This window comes from Zootoca vivipara, chromosome 5 (assembly GCF_965207765.1).
Source record: "Zootoca vivipara chromosome 5, rZooViv2.hap1.1, whole genome shotgun sequence".
In the NCBI taxonomy this organism is placed as follows: domain Eukaryota; kingdom Metazoa; phylum Chordata; class Lepidosauria; order Squamata; family Lacertidae; genus Zootoca; species Zootoca vivipara.
Window position 1 is genome coordinate 47,301,422 of NC_142588.1, and position 19,954 is coordinate 47,321,375.

Consider the following 19,954-nt stretch of genomic DNA (forward strand, 5'->3'; position numbering starts at 1 on the left):
TGGTGCTGAAGGAGGACCACCTGGGATAACAACAAACAAACAAACAAACAAAAACACACACACACGCATAAATAAATAAAACCAATGAGGGATGTATAGGCCTATACCAGTTGTCCTGAGAGTTTTGGGGTTCCTACCTGCTTGAATGTAAATAAAAGGTGGCCTCTATACTGAATTTGTTCTAGTGTAAAATATAGCTAGACTGTTCTCCTTTGTCTGGATTAAAAAGCTACCTGGAGGTGTTCTGAGAATGACAGGGACATTCTAAATAGTCTAGATCACACACAGCAGTCTCTGTAACTATGGTGTGAATATAATTTTGGAACCATCTCCAGACTTTGAAACTATTTGTACTGTCCTTCAAGCCACAGTCTCATTTCTGGGAAAATGGAAAATGTTCCCTTCCTGATCAAGAGGCTCATCATGTGTTGAAGCTATTACAACAGTGTTGATTTATTATTAGCAACAGAAAGCAAAGTAATGACTGTCACTTTCCTAAGGTATTCCTGAAATAGAGCCAAGCTGTGATTCATTTTCCCATTTTATCATTATAAGATTAAGCTCAGGTGCATCAACGAAACATTTCCATTTTAAAAAATAATATTTTTATAATATTTTTATTTAATTTTTCAAATTACATTACCATTTGAGAAAACAACTAAGAGCTTCCATTTCTAAGATTGCAAGCAGAGATAGGATAGTAAAAACTGAAAACTAATGTTTTAAGACTATACTTGTAAGCATAATTATTCATGAGTAAACCCACTTCTGAGTAAAATTCTGTAGGCTATTTGGGTATGAGTATGCTATCATAACACATTAAACTAATGTCATTACTAAGCAGCCAGGTGCTTAGTAATTCCTTAATAGGTGTGTAGAAGAGCAAAATTTGTGTTGAAACTTGCTGCTGAAATTCCCTCTTCTGCACAACTATAGTATAGCAGCCCTGTCCTCTTTCATCTTGCTTCCTAGTATTCTCACTGAATTTAGTAACCAGTGTAATGACAATGCAGTTCCATGCATGTTTACTTGGAACTACGGTAAGTTCCATTGTGTTTGTTAGGGCTTACTCCAAAGTAAGGAAGTTTACAAAGTGTTCTTAGAACTTATGCTTTTTTTAGGTGGATCACCAGGCTGATGGCTCTGGGATAACTCAATTGGAAGAGCATAAGCATCTTAATCTCAGGGTCAGGGTCATTTTGAATCAAGATGGTGGACTGAAACATGACTTCAGCATTATTCTAAACTAGAAATAATTTTACATTGAAAGACTCGTTGGGGAAAGTCTCTGGCATACAATTTCAAATGGTCTGTGGCTTGGTGAAATGTTTGGAGCAAAGCTAATGGCTTTGAGACGAAATAATATCTAGTGTGGGCGTAGAACACAGTTGCTGTCGTGAAAAACCTTTTTTTAGCATCTCCATGCTTTTGAGATGCTTGATCAAATTGTATCTCAAGTAATCCACCTGACCTTTTAGAATCATTTGCCTTCAAAGTACTTTGGAGAGTATAATCTGGGTGTATAACTGGAGCATCCAACGTATTCGGTATTTTGGCATACCATCATGGGCTAGTGATCTCCCAGCAACATTGGAAACATTTCCCTCTAGTGCTGGCATAATACCATGCTCTGTGACAACCCCTCTTGCACTTGATTGGTGGCCTAGCAAATTATAGGCTTGTGGTGTTGACATGGCTGATGAAGGAACAAATGTTGCATTGCGGGGAGGAAGCATGCTGTGTGGTCACTTCACTGATAATGTATAAATTGTTTTGCAGACCCATATAAGGATCAGTTAGTCTGATGGACCCCATTAGAAGGTTTTCATTGGCATACTAGGTGTTTTAAGGATAAGATATCAGCTGCATTGAAGGGACATTATGTCCTTTTTGGAAATGAATTATGTCATTAAGTTTTGATATCTGCCATGGCCATTTGTTTATTTACTTATTTACTTGGTTTATTTACAAATCCAAGATAAGCCATGATTGTTCAATCAAAAGGAAATAACATAGCTTTTCTAATTCTAAAAGAGCATTCAGGAGTGTGTAATCCATATGACCATGGAGAGCATCATACTGTGATTTCTCCTTACCTGAAGAAACTTTGAAGGGCATGAAGGCAGCTCAGAATAAGCTGGCTCCAGCTTTTGAAACTAGCAAATACTTAAGTGAGCAGGACATAGCCATGCTACAATATTTATAAAAAGAGCATACAAATTTAACATAGGTTGGTGTTGATTCATAACCAAAAGGGACATTATCTTGTCCCTTAAATTGCAAACACTTCATAATAGCCAACACTGTACTTATGATGGAGGCAGTAACTGTATGCAGAAGCTCCGATACAAGTCTTGGTAGGATAGGAGTGGAAGTAAATGGGCCACCAGAGCCAGTCTACAGGAGTACCAGTGTGGAATACCGTAAGTGTCCCTTGAAGCAAGCATGTGAAGCAATAAATATATCTGGAGAGGGACTAGCCTGAGCGGCAGGCAAACAGATGGATGGACAAACAAATAGGGAGTCTGATTGGTCAAGAGCAGGGGTCAGCAAACCTTTTCAGCAGGGGGCCAGTCCCTCAGACCTTGTGGGGGGCACGGACTATATTTTGGGGAAAAAATATTAACGAATTCCCATGCCCCACAAATAAGAGATGCATTTTAAATAAAAACACACATTCTGCTCATATAAAAACACCAGACAGGCCCCACCCCACAAATAACCCAGAGATGCATTTTAAATAAAAGGACACATTCTACTCATGTAAAAACACACTGATTCCCAGACCATCTGCGGGCTGGATTGAGAAGTCGATTGGGCCAGATCCGGCCCCCCAGGCCTTAGTTTGCGTACCCATGGTCAAGAAAATAGACATTAAGCAGGAAAAAGAAGAGGCAGGCTGACTGGTAGAGATCCCGAGAGCAAAGCTTGACTCTTGCTAGTTTGCTCACCATTCTGTGTGTTTTATTTAATTCATACAATTAAAAAATGGAATGTGTCTTGCTACCAACTCATGAACTATAATGCTTTCAGCTATTATAACATTTTAATGAAAACAACACAACAGGGTTCAGCCAAAGGCAAGGATGGATAAGATGTCCTTGCAGCATAGAAGTAATTTTGGTTCATCATTAGCATATTTCTAAATGAGTTTTAGAAAAATTATTTTTCAATGTGGATCCTCAAAGCATAGTCATTCTTTTTTTATTACAGGTCAACTCATTCCACTGACTGATGCAGCTGCTTAGAAATGCACATAGCTAGCAAGCAACATTTGTTGCAAAGTTATTAGGCAACAGTAGTTACAGAAGCAGGTTTTTCTGCACTTGTTCATTATTCCTTGTGACTCCTTACTGTGCCAAATGTTTTACAGATCTTATCTCATTCATCTTCACAACAGCCTGGGTGGTAAGACAGTGTTTTTATTTCACAGTTAGAATTTGTATGACACTGAGCTATGTTGTGCAAAACTACAGAAGGACGCCAACAAGGGAGTTTCTGCCTGATTGAGCCAATCTTTACATTATGTACTGATTCTGAAACCTTGCTAAGAGAGGATGTCTGCACCAGATCACGTTCATATGATTTGCTTTCATATCTTTCCTGTCTTGTCCTCTGTTATCCATAAATAAATAAGATGATCATTCCTGGGATAGTTCAGTTGGTAGAGCATGAGACTCTTAAATTTAGAGTTGTGGGTTTGAGCTGCATGTTGGGCAGAAGATTCTTGCATTGCAGGGGGCTGGACCAGATGACTCTTCCAACTCTACAATTCTATGATTAATTCTATGAATTAATACTGTATATATTCACATATGGAACATTTTTAAATAATGAATACCAGATTTTCCTGGTTTGGATATGTAGTATGTTTGACCCTGACCAACTCTGCACAGCTCTGCAGGAGCGTAGCTAGCTGCTTCAGCACCCGGATTGGTGGGGTCGGGGCGATCTGCCCATGGGGGCACTGCGGCGATCTGCCCATGGAGTCCACTGGGCGGAAGCAAGCCCCATGCTGCAATTTTGGGCAGCGTGGGGGCCTGAGCCACCGCGTCACTCCCAAGAGAGATGCATGACTTGGGCGCGCTGCAGGTGCTATTTTGTCACCCCCTCAGGGATGACACCTGGGGTGGACCGCCCCCACCGCCCCCCCCTTCCTCTGCCCCTGCAGCTCTGGATGCTATGCTGTTCTTATTGAAGCAGTGCTTTTTTTTGTTTTAAAATATGAGGCACTGCCACTCTGTACTAGTGAGTCCTCTCCCTCTCCCTCTCCCTCCCAACCTTCCTGCATGGAGGCATCTGGGGATCTGTTCCTTTTAAAAATATATGCAATAGCAGTTTTTATAATCACATTCTGCCACTTTTTTCAAAATACACCATCTAAACAAAAGTCCTTCGAGGAAGTGAGTATGCATTAGAAATATGAAACAATTAGTACTGGGTCAATGATGGGCAAACGTAAATGAAACAAGATAGAGCTTGGACTTTCATATTTCACTGTGGAAATAAGCATATATATATTACTGCTTGGTCACATTTCATTATGGCAGATTATCCATAAATAAATTAGATTATCATGATTTTTTTTTTTAAAAAAACAAACCTCTTACCTTGGAAATATTTATTAGGGACATTTCTCATGATTCATTTATTATGGGGCTTATCTGAAAAATAAAACCTGTCCCATTTGTTTGCATAAGATGTGCTTGCATTTCTTATATATTGCTTTTCTCCTCCTGTGCTGGTTCTACAGCACCTATATGCATAGTTCCATTAGAACAGGCATAGGCAAACTCGGCCCTCCAGATGTTTTTGGCCTACAACTCCCATGATCCCTAGCTAACAGGAGCAGTGGTCAGGGATGATGGGAATTGTAGTCCCAAAACATCTGGAGGGCCGGGTTGGCCTATGCCTGCATTAGAATGAAAGTAGTTCTATTTGTCTTTACTTTTATCCTACTATGTGCCTTGTACTAACTTTAAGTGTTCTGTCCCCCTACTCTAAAAATGGGGGCAGGGCCATCTTAAGCTTATCTAGCGCCATGGTGCAGGGATCCCTCTGGCGTCCCCCACCCCCACGGGGTCCCCCCACCCTCCCACATGCACGCCCACCACCTCGATCCCAGTATGGGACAGCTGCATATTCCTGTCTTAATAGGCACCCCACCCTCAGAAATTCTGTCGTGGGAACGGGAGTGCATTGGGCAGAGCCAGCTGAGAATAAAGACCATGGGATTTCCACTGGGCATCTAGGGGGTCACTCATGCAGAGGGGGCAGCTTGGATTAAGACTTTCACTCGGATCAGTCCATAGCCACCCCCAAAACGCTGGACCACCCTGGAGCAATGCAGCATGGCCGTGATCCAGACGAGGAATGGGGACATGGGATCCAAACGTGATGGAGAGATTGCAGGCACTGGCACTCGTCTCCTTAGACCAGCCAAGATTTCGTTTTTGATAAGCAATTTGAAGCTTCCAGCTATCTGTTCACGTTGTCTCCCCCCTACACTGCCCTTATCCCTAAGACAGGTTGCTTTGTATTTTGGGTTCTTTGTCCGGGTGTGTGTGTGTGCCATGGAGGTGGGACAATACATCAAGAGAGATCTTCTGCTTCTTTTGAGTTTCGAGGCTGCCAGAGTACAACCCGCACATGCTCTGACTCACGCAGGGGCCTCTTCCTCTTCCTCCCCGCTGCCCCACACCCCTCGACAAGGCAGTCGCTGCTTGCATCGTGTACAATGGGGACATGGGATCTGGACGAGAGAGCTGGGCGGGCAGGCAGAGCCACCACCCCGGAAGCCTCCCCTGGCAGCTCCTGTGAGCCCCTCCCGGGCCGGGAAACTGCACCAGCTGTGCCCGCTATAATTAGAGCGAGCGGCGCAGGCGTGGCGGCGTAGTGGCCTCTGGGCGCTGCGGAGGCAGAGGTTGACAGCACTGCTGCCGCCGGCAAAGAAGGTGGCGGCAGCGGCCTCAGGACTCCCTGAGCCGGGAGCACTTCCCCGCCCCACAGCATGGCCAGCAGGAGGAGCAGCCCCGGCCACAGCTGCCACATCGTGGCCTGTCCAACCGTGGGCCCGCTGGGCGTGGCCTAAGCGCCGCCGTGGGGCCTGTCAGGAGAGCAGGAAGCAGGAACAGAAGTCCTCATCTTTCCCCTCACATGGCGTGGCCATGGAAGTCTCCTGGCCAAGACTCCCGCCCTCGCTCCTCAGGCGGCCTGGTCCCATGTGACCAAAAGGCCACCAGACATATGGTTGACGGGGCACTGGCAGGCATGCAGGAAGGCTCTGGGGTGCCCCCGAGAGGCTAGCACCCTGGCATAACGCGCTAGTAAGCCCAGTGGGAAGGAAGGCTCTGAATGGGGGTCAAGTCTATCCCTGTTTGCAACTGCTTCCTTGCACTCCCCTTCCATCTCATGTTGACTTGTCACCACCCTCTTTGGATCTAGTTAGCCACATCACTGTCGTGGACTCAAGTGGTTGGGGTCTACAGTGTGTCTGAAGTGGTGTTTGCTTGAATCACAGCCATGCCACAGCTTGCTTCATCAAAGACTTAAGCCTGTTCCATGTATGGCCATCTACAGATAGCCTGCAAGAGTTCATGAATGAAACATAGTCTTGAGTTCTGATGTGCATTAATTTTCAATCAAGATATTGCAGTCACACTTGTATACCTGAAATAAAACTCCTTAGATGTTCCTCGGATAAAAACACCTCCCTTTGCAAAACCAAGAACTTACTGTTTAATCAAGAAGATACTAATAGAAGTGAAATACGGACGAGTTAGCTTATGAAAGGACTTTAAGCAGTGTTGGATTTCATGGCAGAAAACCTTGTGTCACACAATGCATGCACCCAAGTGTTTTATCTCAGTGTTATCTGCTTGTGACCCCTTTCTTGGTGCCTAGTTAAAGAAAAGCAGTTGGCATCGGCTGGCTCGCCAGCTGTGCATAACTATGGAAAAGCAGCAAAGAAGATTACAAATGGCCTTGTGGTCAGTATTGGAAGCTTAAAAAAATTATACAACCCACCCACCATTCTTGGCTCTCTTATTCTTGTTAACAGAAGGTGTGTTTTTTTTAATCATGGGGGACTGATTTATTTGTCTTAAGTTTCTGGTACTGTTATACTTTTCTGGAACCCTGACTTCAGAGAGAAAAATCCCAGCAGGATCAGTACATTTCATTATTATTCTTTTAAACAGCCTGAGGAACATGCAGCAGCAGCAGTAATTAATATAATATAATATAATATAATATAATATAATATAATATAATATAATATAATATATTTTTTTATACCCTGCCAATCTGGCTGGGTTTCCCCAGCCACTTTGGGCAGCTCCCAACAGAATAATAATCTGACAAAACATCAAACATTAAAAACTTCCCTAAACAGGTCTGCCTTCAGATGTTATAATGGAATCAGAGAATTGTAGAGTTGGAAGTGACCCTGCAATTCAGGAATCTCAACTAAAGCATCCATGACAGATGGCCATCGAACCTCTGCTTAAGGAAAGTCCACCACCTTCCAAGGGAATCTGTTCCACTGTTGAACAGCTCTTGCCGTCAAAAAGTTATTTCTGATGTTTAATTGGAATCTTCTTTGTATAAAAATACGTGGAGGGTGGTCTGTGTGAATATGAAGGGCCTTGGCTGCTCATTTTCCTTTACAGCTTACCACTGATTGGTTTGGTTGCACTTTTCTGAACCCTTTCCAGCTCTACAATACCCTTTTTCAGGTGCAATGACTGGCCTCGGAACAGTCACTGCCTGTCAGCTTGACCTGCTTCACAGGATTGCTGTGAACATAAGGAGGAAAGCACAAATATAGGCCACCCTTGTAGTTGTAAGAGGAGGTTGCTTTAGGCAACTGGTAGGACAGGTATTGCCAGTTACCTGGAAGAAATAGAGGAGCTGAGGGAAAAGAGCATTCAACTCTCTGGGTGGACCATACTGGAGGCTAGTATACTGGTAGTAAAAGTTGTAGCATTGCCTGACTAAGCCACAATACTTGCCTGAAACAAACCCTGGTGACAATGGACACCTCCCAAAAGTTACCCAGTCTTGCTTTGTTTTTAAGCCCTGCTCTTAATTCCCAGGGCTTCAGTTCATTATTTTGGGGATGGGCAATAAACCTTTAGGCCAAGGTGACAGAGGTCAGCTCATTGTCAACTGTGTATCCTCTCTCTTGCTTTGATTTACACACCACTTTAAAAGCTGAAAGCTACTGAGTGTTTCAAGAGCACCACTTGACCCATTTTCCCTATTTGATTTTAGTGAAAGAGCCCCAGACAAAGTCCCCTATGCCCCCTATGCCACAAGCTAAGCTTGTTTGAAGTGGTACCAGCATGCTCTACCTCAGAGGAACCTTTGGTCCTTCATATGTTATATGACTATAATTTCCATCAGCACCAGCCAGCACAGCCAATGGTCAAGGATGATGGCAGCTGTAATCCATTAACACCTATAGGGCCACATTCCTCACCCCTTCTCTTTCACATCAAGCTACTACAAAAGCATGTAAACAGGTGTTCACATAGAACCCTTCAACTTCTTCTCCATGTCCCTTTGGTCTATCATAAACTAGTTGCTCTGCTATGTATTCAGATTTTTACCCTTCTGCTACAGTACAAAAGTTTGAAGATGGAGTCAGGCCACCCAATGATAACCAACTCACGGTGTCAAGCTCATTGCAGAGAAAGGTTCCCCACTCACTACAACCCCAGTTATTGACTACATTATGTTGAAAAGCTGTTTAATGGAAAGCTTAAAAAAGAAATGAGATGCTGAGTTAGGAGATGCTGAGCCCTATAGTGTGTGTGTCAACTGGAGTTGTCCCTCTGTGAGTTCAAGCTTAGGTTTGATATGTGCAGTGGTTAAGTGAATAAAAAATAATATGTGCCTTTCTTCCTGTGAAAGTTAATAGGAATGGTTGAAATGAAGTCATCAATGAGTGGGGACTGGTGATGTTCATGGTGTGTTCAGGTACATACCCAACACACACAGAAAGCTGGAGGGCACAGTGGACCTAATGAGTCCTGTAGGCAACAGACTTTGCTCCAGGAGTTAATATCCAGCTCAAACGTTTGAAATTTCCCCTTACCTAAGTCAGGAAACCTCTTGATCAATATCAACAATTTTATGCTATTTCCTTGGGCTGGTGAATGGAGGTTTGTCAGTTGTCATTCTCCTAATGCAATTTGCCCATCCTTCCTTTAGCTATTAGCGTTCTGTGTGCAAATAGCAAAATGTTAACTCATCAAAATGTTAATTCATTCCAAAGGTGTTCTCTGCATCAGTGATCAGGATGACTAAGATTTGTAAAGGGCATTGAATCTTTGCTGTGCTTTTAACGTTACTTGGGAGCAGCAGCGGCACACCCTGCCTGACATGGCCACACCTCCCCAGAGCTGAGCTGCTCGCCAAGGGAAAGGGAAAGAGCCAGAGGGAGAGCAGCCACTCCAAAGGACTAGCTGTTCCGTTCTGTTCTTGAGGAAACTAGCTTTTCTGGGCTGCGGAGACATTTCATCTGGAGAATACAAATGGAGTTACAAATACATCAGAGCTCTGAAAATGGTCAAGGTCCGTCCCGATTGAGCCTGCCCTGCTATGTAAATTGTCTCACAATACGGTATAGTTTGAACAGCGTACAGGATGTTGTTCTTGATTTATCCAAACAGGAAACAAATTAGGAAAGTTTTGTTAGACTAAACTAGGCGTGTGTCTCATATGGGCTGTTACATTCTTAACAGGAGTACTCGGTTTCTCTGTACAAGTACATACTGTTCTTATTTTGAAATGTAGATCTGGTTTGCATTACGGACTTAACAGAAAGGAAAGCACTTTTTATAGGTATAGCAACTGTTAAGTAACCCCCCTTGTCCTCTGCAATAGACATGACTGATCTGCAAGTCTTGGGATGATTGATCAAGTAGCTTGAACATTATTAGGTTTGAACTGACTGCTGCTGTTGAAAGGACAGGCAAGTTTTCAACATATGCAGTAGTTAAAATTGGATTATATTTAGAGCTCACTTTTATAAGTGGAGCAAGGTTTACTGATTGTCTTTGAAAATGGTCTGAAATACAGTAATCCCCTCATCAAATCTTATAGCAAAGGAAAACATTCTTTACCCTTGGTGTTAACCAGCAGTGAGTTGCAGCCTGCATTTTGACCTGCAAACTGTTTTTCTTTATTCATCCAATTATTCTGCAAATTAAGCCATGTTAGAAACTCTAGTTCTGAGGCATGCTTTTTAAAGATATTGTAAGAGTTTCTCTTTAGGAGAAGTATGGATAGATCAGAGATGGAATGGCTATGGCAAGGGTTCACCACATGAATAGATTGCGAATAATTTCTTTATACCATCACCATCCCATGTTCAGATTTGTAAGATTGTATGATGGTAGCTGGGCAGGTTTCAAGTTGATGAACAGGTGTGCCTTACGTGATCACATTTCCCTTTTGGCTCAGATATTGTAAGCTTTATTTGTTCAGGCATAGTGCAGAATGTGTGCATGTCTCTGCTTATTAGAGAAGTACCACATTCCCATTACAAGTGCCAGAGTTTGTAAAGTGTATTTGCTGATTTGTTGTACAGTCTAGGTATCTTTCCCAAGGTCTGAACAGCACACATAATATCATTTGAATGAAAAGGTCATTCTTCAAACAGAACTAGCCAAACCAGTGTGGTGGTTGATCGCTTGGGAAGAATTCACTGTAGTGCTAAGGAGATTGTTGCATCAGCACAAGCATTTCAGCTTGCCAGATGGAAGAATCTCCCCTCCCCCCCCCCTGGGTGCTGTTCTGGGGGCTTCCAGAGCCATTTTGGGAGTGGGGCAAACAGGGAGAGGAGGGGAGGTACAAAGCACCACTACTCTAGTGGAAGGCCTCGCTTGCAGAGCTTATAGCCAGGGCTGCTGCAATAAACAGCTGTGCAAGCCTTTGGGATGCAGAGATGGGAGAAGGCATCAGAGGAGGGAAGGAAGGGTAGAGAATAGGGACAGAGGTCAGTATTGTCCGCAGCACCCCTGTCCATCATTCAAGGCACCCCAGGGTGCCACAACACACTAGATGAAAACCACTGATCTAGAGCCAAATTTGTTATGCTGTACTCTTCTCAATCCTATTTTCCTCTTGGAATGCTTTCTAATCTACCGGTAGATGTATGAGTTGCAGAGCAATCCTATGTCTGCTCAGAAATAAATCTAATACAGCTCAATGACACTTAGTTCTAGGTAGCAGGGCACAGTGTTCTATTCTCAGTGTGGCAGAGCAGGCAGGTTGTTACAGTGAAGTTCCAAAATGCCTGATAACCATAGTTATGGAATCCAGAATCTGGTTGCTTTTAGCATTCAAGGGTTTTCTTTTGCATTGCAGCTAGAGTTTGCTGAAAATATGGGTGCAAAAGTCAAGTGTCAGGTCAGGTCTGTCAGTTGCTTAGTTTTTTATAACTATGATATTGATTTATCATTTCAGGGAACTGTACTACAAAAGTGTTGTGTTCCTATGAGATTATCTTAGGAGGAATCTAGAATCATTTTATGTTTTCAGAGGAATTACTATGTATTGATATTTCTGACTTGAAAGCTTATTACATCCTTTGCCAGCCTGGTGCTTTCCAGCTGTTTTGGACTACAGTTGTCAGTGGCCAGGGATGATGGGAACTGTAGTCTAAAACAGCTGGGGGGCACCAGGTTGGTGAAGGTTGGTTTAATGGGAAAACTCAACTTGGCCTGGCTATATTGGCCATCTAGACCAATTCATCATGTAGCAACAAAATTCCTTGGACGTAATCAGTTTCCTACAACTTCTTCTTGAAATATTACTAGGGAAGGATGAACTATAGATTGGTGATTGAACACATGCATTGTATGCAGAAGACTCCAGGTTCAATCCCTGGTCACTTTAGTAAAAGGATCAGGTAGTGGGTTTTGGGGAAAGACCTCTGCTTCAGACCATGGAAGCCTACATTGTCAGAAAAGGCAATGGTGGGTTAGACAGGCAGCTGGATTTGTATAAGACAGCTTTGTATATTTCCTGAGGAGATCCCACGACTCCCTTGGATAAACTGCTTTTCTTTCAGCTGAAACCTGCTTTGCTCCAACTTGTCCTCTTGAAATATGAAGCTCTGAGAAACAGTTGTTTCTTCCCACAAAAAAAGGAAAGTTTCATAATGTGATATATTTATTAAGATGACACACTGGATAGTGATGGATTTAAGTTTTCAAGTTTAGGTCTTTAAAAAATAATTCTTATTGCACTGGGAGGACATACAACCAGTGGGACGTAATTAAAGTGTAGGCAAAAATAACTATTCCACATTTTTCACTTGGCAACACGTAGGTACAGTGCTGTCAGCTCGATTGTTTACTGAAAATATTGGTACTTTCAAATAAATGAATGAATGAATGTGGAGCTGCAGTATAAATGGTTCTGGTGTAAATGGTCTCTTGTCTTTTTTAACAGTTTGAAGTCGTGGCATTTTCCAGTAGTTTAACAAGGTAATTGTTTTGCAGATGAAGTAATATAGGGTGTGCTTTTGTCTAAAGGATGCAAAGACATGTGTTCTGAAGCCGCTCTGCTAAAATATACCAGCTAACCACCAGCTCCTGAATCAGCTTCTGGGCACCAATAGCAAGCAGGTGATTTAACACTCTGCCTAGCAGCCAGGAATTGGATTGACCATACGCTAAATTAAAAAGAGAGCCTGCCATATAATATGAATTATTGTGCAATAGATTTACATCTGCATATGCAGGGAAAGTAGTACGATTCCTTCTCTGTGCAGCATCTCTAATGACCGAAAAAGGGCATGTATATAATGCAATTATTTTCTTCTTTCAGTTCACTGAGTTGGGGATTGAGAAACAGATGTATTCCCTTTCATGTATTGTTTTTCTTCAGTAACAAGACAGTTTGACAATTTCATTTCCAGACACTTGAGGCAGTGAAAGCATATGCAAAACCTTTCTTTTTGAGTGTGAAGTGCCACCCCTTGTTTTTGCTTTTGATGATTTCAGTGGAGGAAAAACAACAACCCTCAAATTATTTTGTGTGTCAGTTGGATGACTTAAGGGAGAGGTAGGGGGAATAATGCAAGTATTTGGCAGCAGTACAAAAAGGACAGCAAAAAGCAGTAAAGATTGGCTTGCAGCTTGTTTGTAGTTAAAGAGAAATAAGTGGATGTTGCCAAGCTAGTTCCAGAACAAAAATATACCCAGCATCTGCTAATAGCATTAGAATTTTAATTGATAATTCCTGGGTTAGTCTATGCTTATGCTTGGCTTTTTTCTCTGAAAATATCAGTGCAACTACAAGAAGCTCCCCAATTAGCTTTTCTTCTTGCATTTTTGGAATATAACTTAAAAGCAACTCATTGGCTTTCGTGTTAATTGTGGACTTGTGTCATTCTTGAACAAATATCATACTGAATTTGAAGAACTTGAAATTCCACAGCCTGAACAGGTGTGTCCCCCAGAATTATAATGGTGAATTAAAGGGTTTATGGATGCATATCTGTCTCCTGTGTATGATCACATAGGTCTCATTCAGATAAAACTAGGGCTTCATACTGCAGGAATGGGCCATGGGCTCATGTACTTCCCCTCCTCCAGTGCAATTACAAAGATGGAATTTGGAAACTTTTGGTATTGTTTTATATTAAGCACAGCTGCTTGTGTTGTCTGAATCCAGAATCCTGAACTGTGGTTATTGTTAACTGTGGTTTGTTGGATTTTTTAAAAAAATGGTTTGTTTCAATTAACCATAGTTAAAGAGTAGGATGGTCAAGAATAAAAGAGGCACAACAGTAAGGGAAGAAAGTACAGTAGTCATTGCAGCAGCATACCCAAGGTATTGGTCACTATCACAGCATGGAATATGATAGTATAGCCTTCAGGAACACTAGCAGGAACCTTTTTTCTGGGTCCATTGTATCATTGCTAGGGAATAGAGTTGGATTTTACACTGTGATATACAGCAGTGTGTAGGACTGGGCTGCCCGTATTATACCGGGTCACACTATTGCTTCATCTAGTCCACTATTTTATATTCTGACTGCAAATTTCAGACTTCTACGTCATCTGCTTCCTCTGATGCCAGGGATTGGACCTGGGACTTTCTGCATGCAAAGCATGTACTCTCCCACTAAGAAACAGTCCTGCCCGCTCCAGAAGATTATACTTTAGTCTTTCTCTTCACACAAAGCAGCATTCTGTTCATATTGATGACACCAGCAGAATCAAAGTGGTGCATCCAGCTTCCTGTTATCCTTGGGTACAACTTCCATGCAAATTAAGCTCTGATAACAAAGGATTAACTTTTCTCGTACTTTGTAAAATCAAATGCACTACATAACTGACTCCTGGTGGCAGGCTGTCACCTTCTTTATGGCTCTATAGACTGAAAATTACTTGGTACACTAAAACCCAGCACCCTCACAAATAATGACTTCTTCCCTACTAAAGTATTATTTGAAAATATCAGGATGTTCTTCCCTGGCAGGCAAGAGATAGAGAGAGAGACTAAAATATAACAGGTAATTAGGGTACTGCCAGATGGCAAAAGAGATTTTTTTAGGGGGAGGGGGCACAATATCATTCACTATGATCATCTCTCAACAGGTAAATGTCCATGGGCAGGTTGTCGTCTGCTTTTAAAAATCATTCTCAGAATTGTGCATTCCCATCCTGTAATTACATGGTGTTGTGGTCTGGACAGGTGTGCTTAATTATTGGAATACATAGATTGCGGGAGATGGATGTGTGTTTTAACTTCAGGATTTCTGTGTAGGTGTACCTCTATTTTGAACTGAAAGAAGATCAATCTAGACTGAATTATGAACATAGTTCTCTGTGTTCCTCATACAAGTTTCCACATTTCGTGAGTGGTTCAGCTTTTACTAAAAATATTCATAGTTCTCATGGTTCTGGAGATTGTATTTGAAGGAATCCAGCTAGTCTCATCAGATATTCCTGTGGCCTGATGGAGAGAAACGCAGGATGACCTGAAGTTGCAAAAGTAGTTGCCAAATACCATTGTTAAAAAAATTAGTGAGAATGTATGAGCACCCTAAATGCTCCTGACAGCTTTAACAAGGCTGAAGGTTTAGTGAAACGTAAAAGGCAAACTATTTCATTTAAAGAACTTTTGCTTCAATTACCAAATCTCACTTGCAATGTTGCTAAAAGCTGGCCCTGAATAATATTTATCCGTGATTACAGAATCAAGATCCATGGGGACAGAGTGGAAGGTTGCCCAGGCTAATAGTCAAATGGGTTTTTACTGAATCCAGATCTTGGCACAGCAAAATGTTGTACAATGTAATTCTTGACCATTCAGTTTGTGATTATGAATGTCAGAGGACTCATCCACAAGTTGTAGGAAGCCTGCTTCTACCTAGAATACTTTAGCATAGTTTATCCTACTTCTTTTGTAGCCTGTTGGGCTGACATCCCAAGTGAGCTTTTTTCTGCTTAAGGTAATTGTAACAGGTGGCAACTTTACCTATCCAATCAAGCAGCACAGCCTTTTCTTCCTGACTTGCTTTATATCTGTGCTTTGAACCATGACTCCTTGCAGTAGAGTCGAGTCGGGATTTACTTGGACATTTCTTTCCTGTGACCTAAAAATGTAACTAGAAGAGTGCCTTACTGAAAAGACACTGCATTTTCATTTTGCTGGTAGGTTTGCTACATTGCCTTTGTAGGATTAGGATTTTTAGAGATTTGAACTCAAGCCAAGTCTAGTGATTTGACACGCTAGTTTTTGGAGTGGTATATCTAGCCTGTGTTGGCACTACAGGAATTGTGGAGTGGGGGATGTTCTATAAAGTACTAGTGGATTCCAGGCCAGCAAGTTTCATTTCACATGAAAAATGTTAATCTGCCCAGCCTCGTTTCCATTTGTAAAAATCACCTAGAACTACCCGTGGTCCTCTGCCAGCTCGGAGAAAGTTGATTTTCTCCAGAGAATAGACTGTCTCTCTCTCTTTGCCCTGCCCTCCAATAACACTGCCTATGTTTTGAATCTGAGGAGAAATTTAATTCAGTTTGCATTTGAAGGCGAACCAACCTAATTCAGACTTTGTGAAGCAATGCAAGATGTGAAGCACAAGCAGCCTCCAAAATTCACTTGCCTTCAAATATTTCAGTGCAGTTCTCCAGCCAAATAATATCTACAAAAATGTGCATTCTGAGATAAAGTTGGTATACATTTATGAAAATAACATACAAAAATGCATTATATTAGGGGAAAATGCTTTGCAAAAATGTATTAAGCAAAGTTGCTTATGTGTATGTGTGTGTGTGTGTCTTTGTGTGTGAATATGGAAAAAATAACATTATTTTCTGAATAATTTTCCTGAACATTGCAAGCTGATGTGGAAATATGAAGAACTGAATTTAAGATTGTAAAAATGAAAAACTGAGAGAAACAGAAATGGACAGATTTGCCCATCCCTTGTTCTGAAAACTCATTTTGAATGAGTTGGTACAATAAAACCTGCCATTTTGTTTACTCCTGTGTATGTTTCTCATTTTGTGGGATCACTTTATGATCCACACACTAATTTTCAACACAAGTGAGGCAGCAATCGTTGATCCTGTAAATATTTGCAAGTAAGACCTGCTAATACTGTATCTGTATTATGTTCTGAGTATGCTGCCAGTGAATGGGAGATTAATTAGGCTCATAGCTGCCAAGTTTTCGCTTTTCTCGCGAGAAAGCCTATTCAGCATAAGGGAAAATCCCTGTAAAAAAGGGATAACTTGGCAGCTATGATTAGGCTAGAAGACTAAAGAAAATAGTTAAGCCATGATCATCAGTACTGATTAAAGTGAATAATTTAATCAGTACTGATTATCATAGCCAAACTGTTTCATATGCATATTTCAGTCTAGTCTGTTGTGGGAATGAAGGGATGGGAAAAGTGTCTCTGTTACAGACTTATTTTTGGCCATAATATATTTTTATATATCTGAGAGAGAGAGAGAGAGACATAATAGATAAGCTGATCAGGTTGCTACATTAACAAAGTGTGACTCAGCTCTTTTGTTTCCTGGCATTGTGATGGAAAGCTGATTTTTATTGATCTCTTATGCTGAGAACACTGTACAAGTGGGTTTGGTAGTGCACGTACACCAAATAGGTAGTGCTAATGCAAGCTTTCAGACTTGATGCTGTGAGACTAGAGCTAGGCTGTCTGAATTAAGAGAGTTCTATTATTTTGTGTTTGGCTGAAGAGAACTTAACTTGGTTATTTTTACAAGTCCTGGGGCTTGGTGGCTGTTGGCAGCATATGGAGGGAACATTAACAACTGGAGGGCCAAAACAACAAAATCAATGGTAGGAAATAGTAACCCACCATGATCAAGAGGAAGGATCAGTTTTGCACTCTCTGAAGCTTACCCTCTATCACCATACATTGCTCTAGCTTTGAGATGTAAAAAGTCTTGGATGATCATCACTAGATCAGAACTTTTTTGAAAAGGGCTTCAGGATTATCACCAAGAGCAGACGGTGAAAAGCAGTTCTGGACACTAGTGCAATTCAGAGTAAAAGAGCACCTAACTTGTGAAGCTGAGCAACCAACAGGTTGAACATAACATACAGTGGATGCCTGCATCCTTCCGGATACGGGGGCCTGCTGATCATTGCCTCGGGCTTGTCACTATTAGACTTAAGTTTGGCAATCTGAAGCATGTAATTGAAATTTCCCTAAAGGGAGAAAAGTATCCTTTTTTTGTTGCTGCTTGATAGCAACACTAGTCCTCCTGCTAGTAGAGACAGTACTGTAGTAGTTTTCATGTCAATAAGGAAGCACAACAACAGAAACAAACCAGAAACTCAAGCCCACATCTCATTAGCCACTTTGTTGAGCTCCTGGTTCATGGAAACTGCTCACTAAGGAGCTGCCCTGTTCTGCTTCATTCTAATCTCTCCTTTTCCATACAGTTGAAAAGGCCGTGTCAAGTCAACCAGATGAATAGAGCTGAGCAGCATAAAAGTAATGACTTTAATTAGATATTTCCCCTTGCTTTTCTCCATTGAACCTTCACCACCTGAAAGGAGATTAGTCTCCCTTCCCCACCCATCGGGATTTGAAAATGTCCCTGTGACCAAACTGATTAGTGCACAAAAAGAAAAATCAGGCCTGGATTCTCACTATCGCTGTGTTCTCTCCCCCCCCCCCTTTCTTCCTCTAGTTTCTAAGGTCCAGCCAATTTTGTTTTAAAGAAACTAAATTACAGAGTGCAAGAAACATAGTTATTCTCACTTTTTTAAAAAGATACTCCACTGGAAAGTTTACCTGTGTTGCATCAAAATGAATGGGGCTTCCACAAGAGCACTGTTGTGTTCCCTTTCATTTGGGTCTTATGCAAAAGATCTCACCTGGTGGATCGTGTACAGTGTCTATAATGAAAAAAATCTATTGGATGCAGTTTGCTACTACCGTAGTGGAATTAAGACTAGCCCCAAGATTTCCATGAGAACATGCTGGTTAGTCATATTCTAGTCACCAGCAATGGCCCAAATCAGTCTCCCATATCAGTTGCCTCTTCAGTCGATATATTTGTGAGCGCACAGAAAAGTGGTTTTAAAAAAGGCTTTGTATTTGGAGCTGGGTTTCCATCTCCTTGTTTTGTGAAGTTTTTCAGTAGATTTCTCATAATTGAAATCTACATGCTCAAACTGCAACTTCCAGTTCTAACCTGCAGACAAATTACAGGTTTTTGATTGATTGTGTGTTTTGACAAACTGTGGTTTGCAGCAAAGGAAGGGGGCGGGGCAGGATGTGCACAAGCAAGAAATAGGGTGGTCCTGCTTAACAGGCTATTCCTATCTCATCCAAGTGTGTTTTAAAGCTTAAGAGCCTTAAGGAGGCAGATCTCTAAGTTGCTCATCATCATTTAGCACCTGAATAGCATACTGGGCAGGCACTTTACCACTATGGTGGGGTGCATTACATCTCTTTAGTAACAATATATAAATCTGCATATATATTAGCATAAATAAATCAGCATTCTGATGTCTGCTGCATTTCTGTGCGCTGCTCTGGTTCACCAGAAGCGGCTTAGTCATGCTGGCAACATGACCTGGAAGCTGTTTGCGGACAAACGCTGGCTCCTATAGAGCAAGATGAGCACGCAACCCCAGAGCTGTCTGCGACTGGGCCTAATGGTCAGGGGTACCTTTACCTTTACCTTTACCTTTACATGGAGCTGTATACATGGAGGTATTTCTGTTCATAGGAATGGACACCCATTGGTGTTAAGCTTCCCACTAGTGTGAACAGAGCCTACACACACACACACAGGTTTTGTTCAGGCGATCATTGAGCAGCCACTGAGGGAAGCAGCAGAACTTTCTGTTTCCCTCTTGTGCATTAATTGAATTTGCATTCTGAATGCCTAAACAGGGCTTCCCTGGGACTAAAATGTATTAAAATACCAATCATCTCTCATCTGAATCAGGATTCTTGGAAGCCAGTCAGACATTAAACTCACAATGGAAGCTGCCTTATACCAAGACAGATTATTCATCCATCCAGTTTGCCTTCCGTACCTGGCTGTGCTTTCCCAGGATTTCAGAGAGGGTCTTCCCCAACCTCACCTAGAAAGAAGCTAGGACTCCTCACATGCAGATGATGTGTTCAACCTAAGTGTGTAAGGCTCTTTCCCTTGCTTTCACAAGATGCTCAGACTTTTGGAGGAGTCGAGTTGGGAAGCCCCTGATGTGGCTAGTGCCAGTTAAGCACAGGATGTTATCCTGTTAGTAAAAGGACATGCTTATGACATGAGCTAAAAAATTGGTATGCCTAAGCACCATCCATTTCACAGGCTACAAACTTAAATGAATGCAATGTATGTAAAGTCGCAGCACACACCTTCCTTCCTCAAGTTTTGGGTGGTCTCAGCTGGCATTCTCCCACCATGTTCCAAAGTGTCTTCCTTAC

At 41.9% G+C, this 19,954-nt stretch overlaps 1 protein-coding gene across 12 annotated transcripts in view; it reads left to right on the forward strand.

Moving 5' to 3' along the window:
- ABLIM1 (actin binding LIM protein 1) overlaps positions 1–19,954 on the forward strand; it is a 194,392-nt gene that overhangs the window by 25,863 nt on the left and 148,575 nt on the right. For 10 of the 12 annotated variants that reach the window (XM_088670535.1, XM_088670542.1, XM_060274768.2 and 7 more), the window contains exon 1: positions 9,409–9,579. The exons of the other annotated variants lie outside the window; for them this stretch is intronic. In XM_088670535.1, the coding sequence (XP_088526661.1) occupies positions 9,540–9,579 (40 nt within the window). In that variant the 5' untranslated portion in view covers positions 9,409–9,539. Of the gene's footprint in view, positions 1–9,408; positions 9,580–19,954 lie in introns of those variants that run through there. 12 annotated transcript variants of the gene reach the window in all.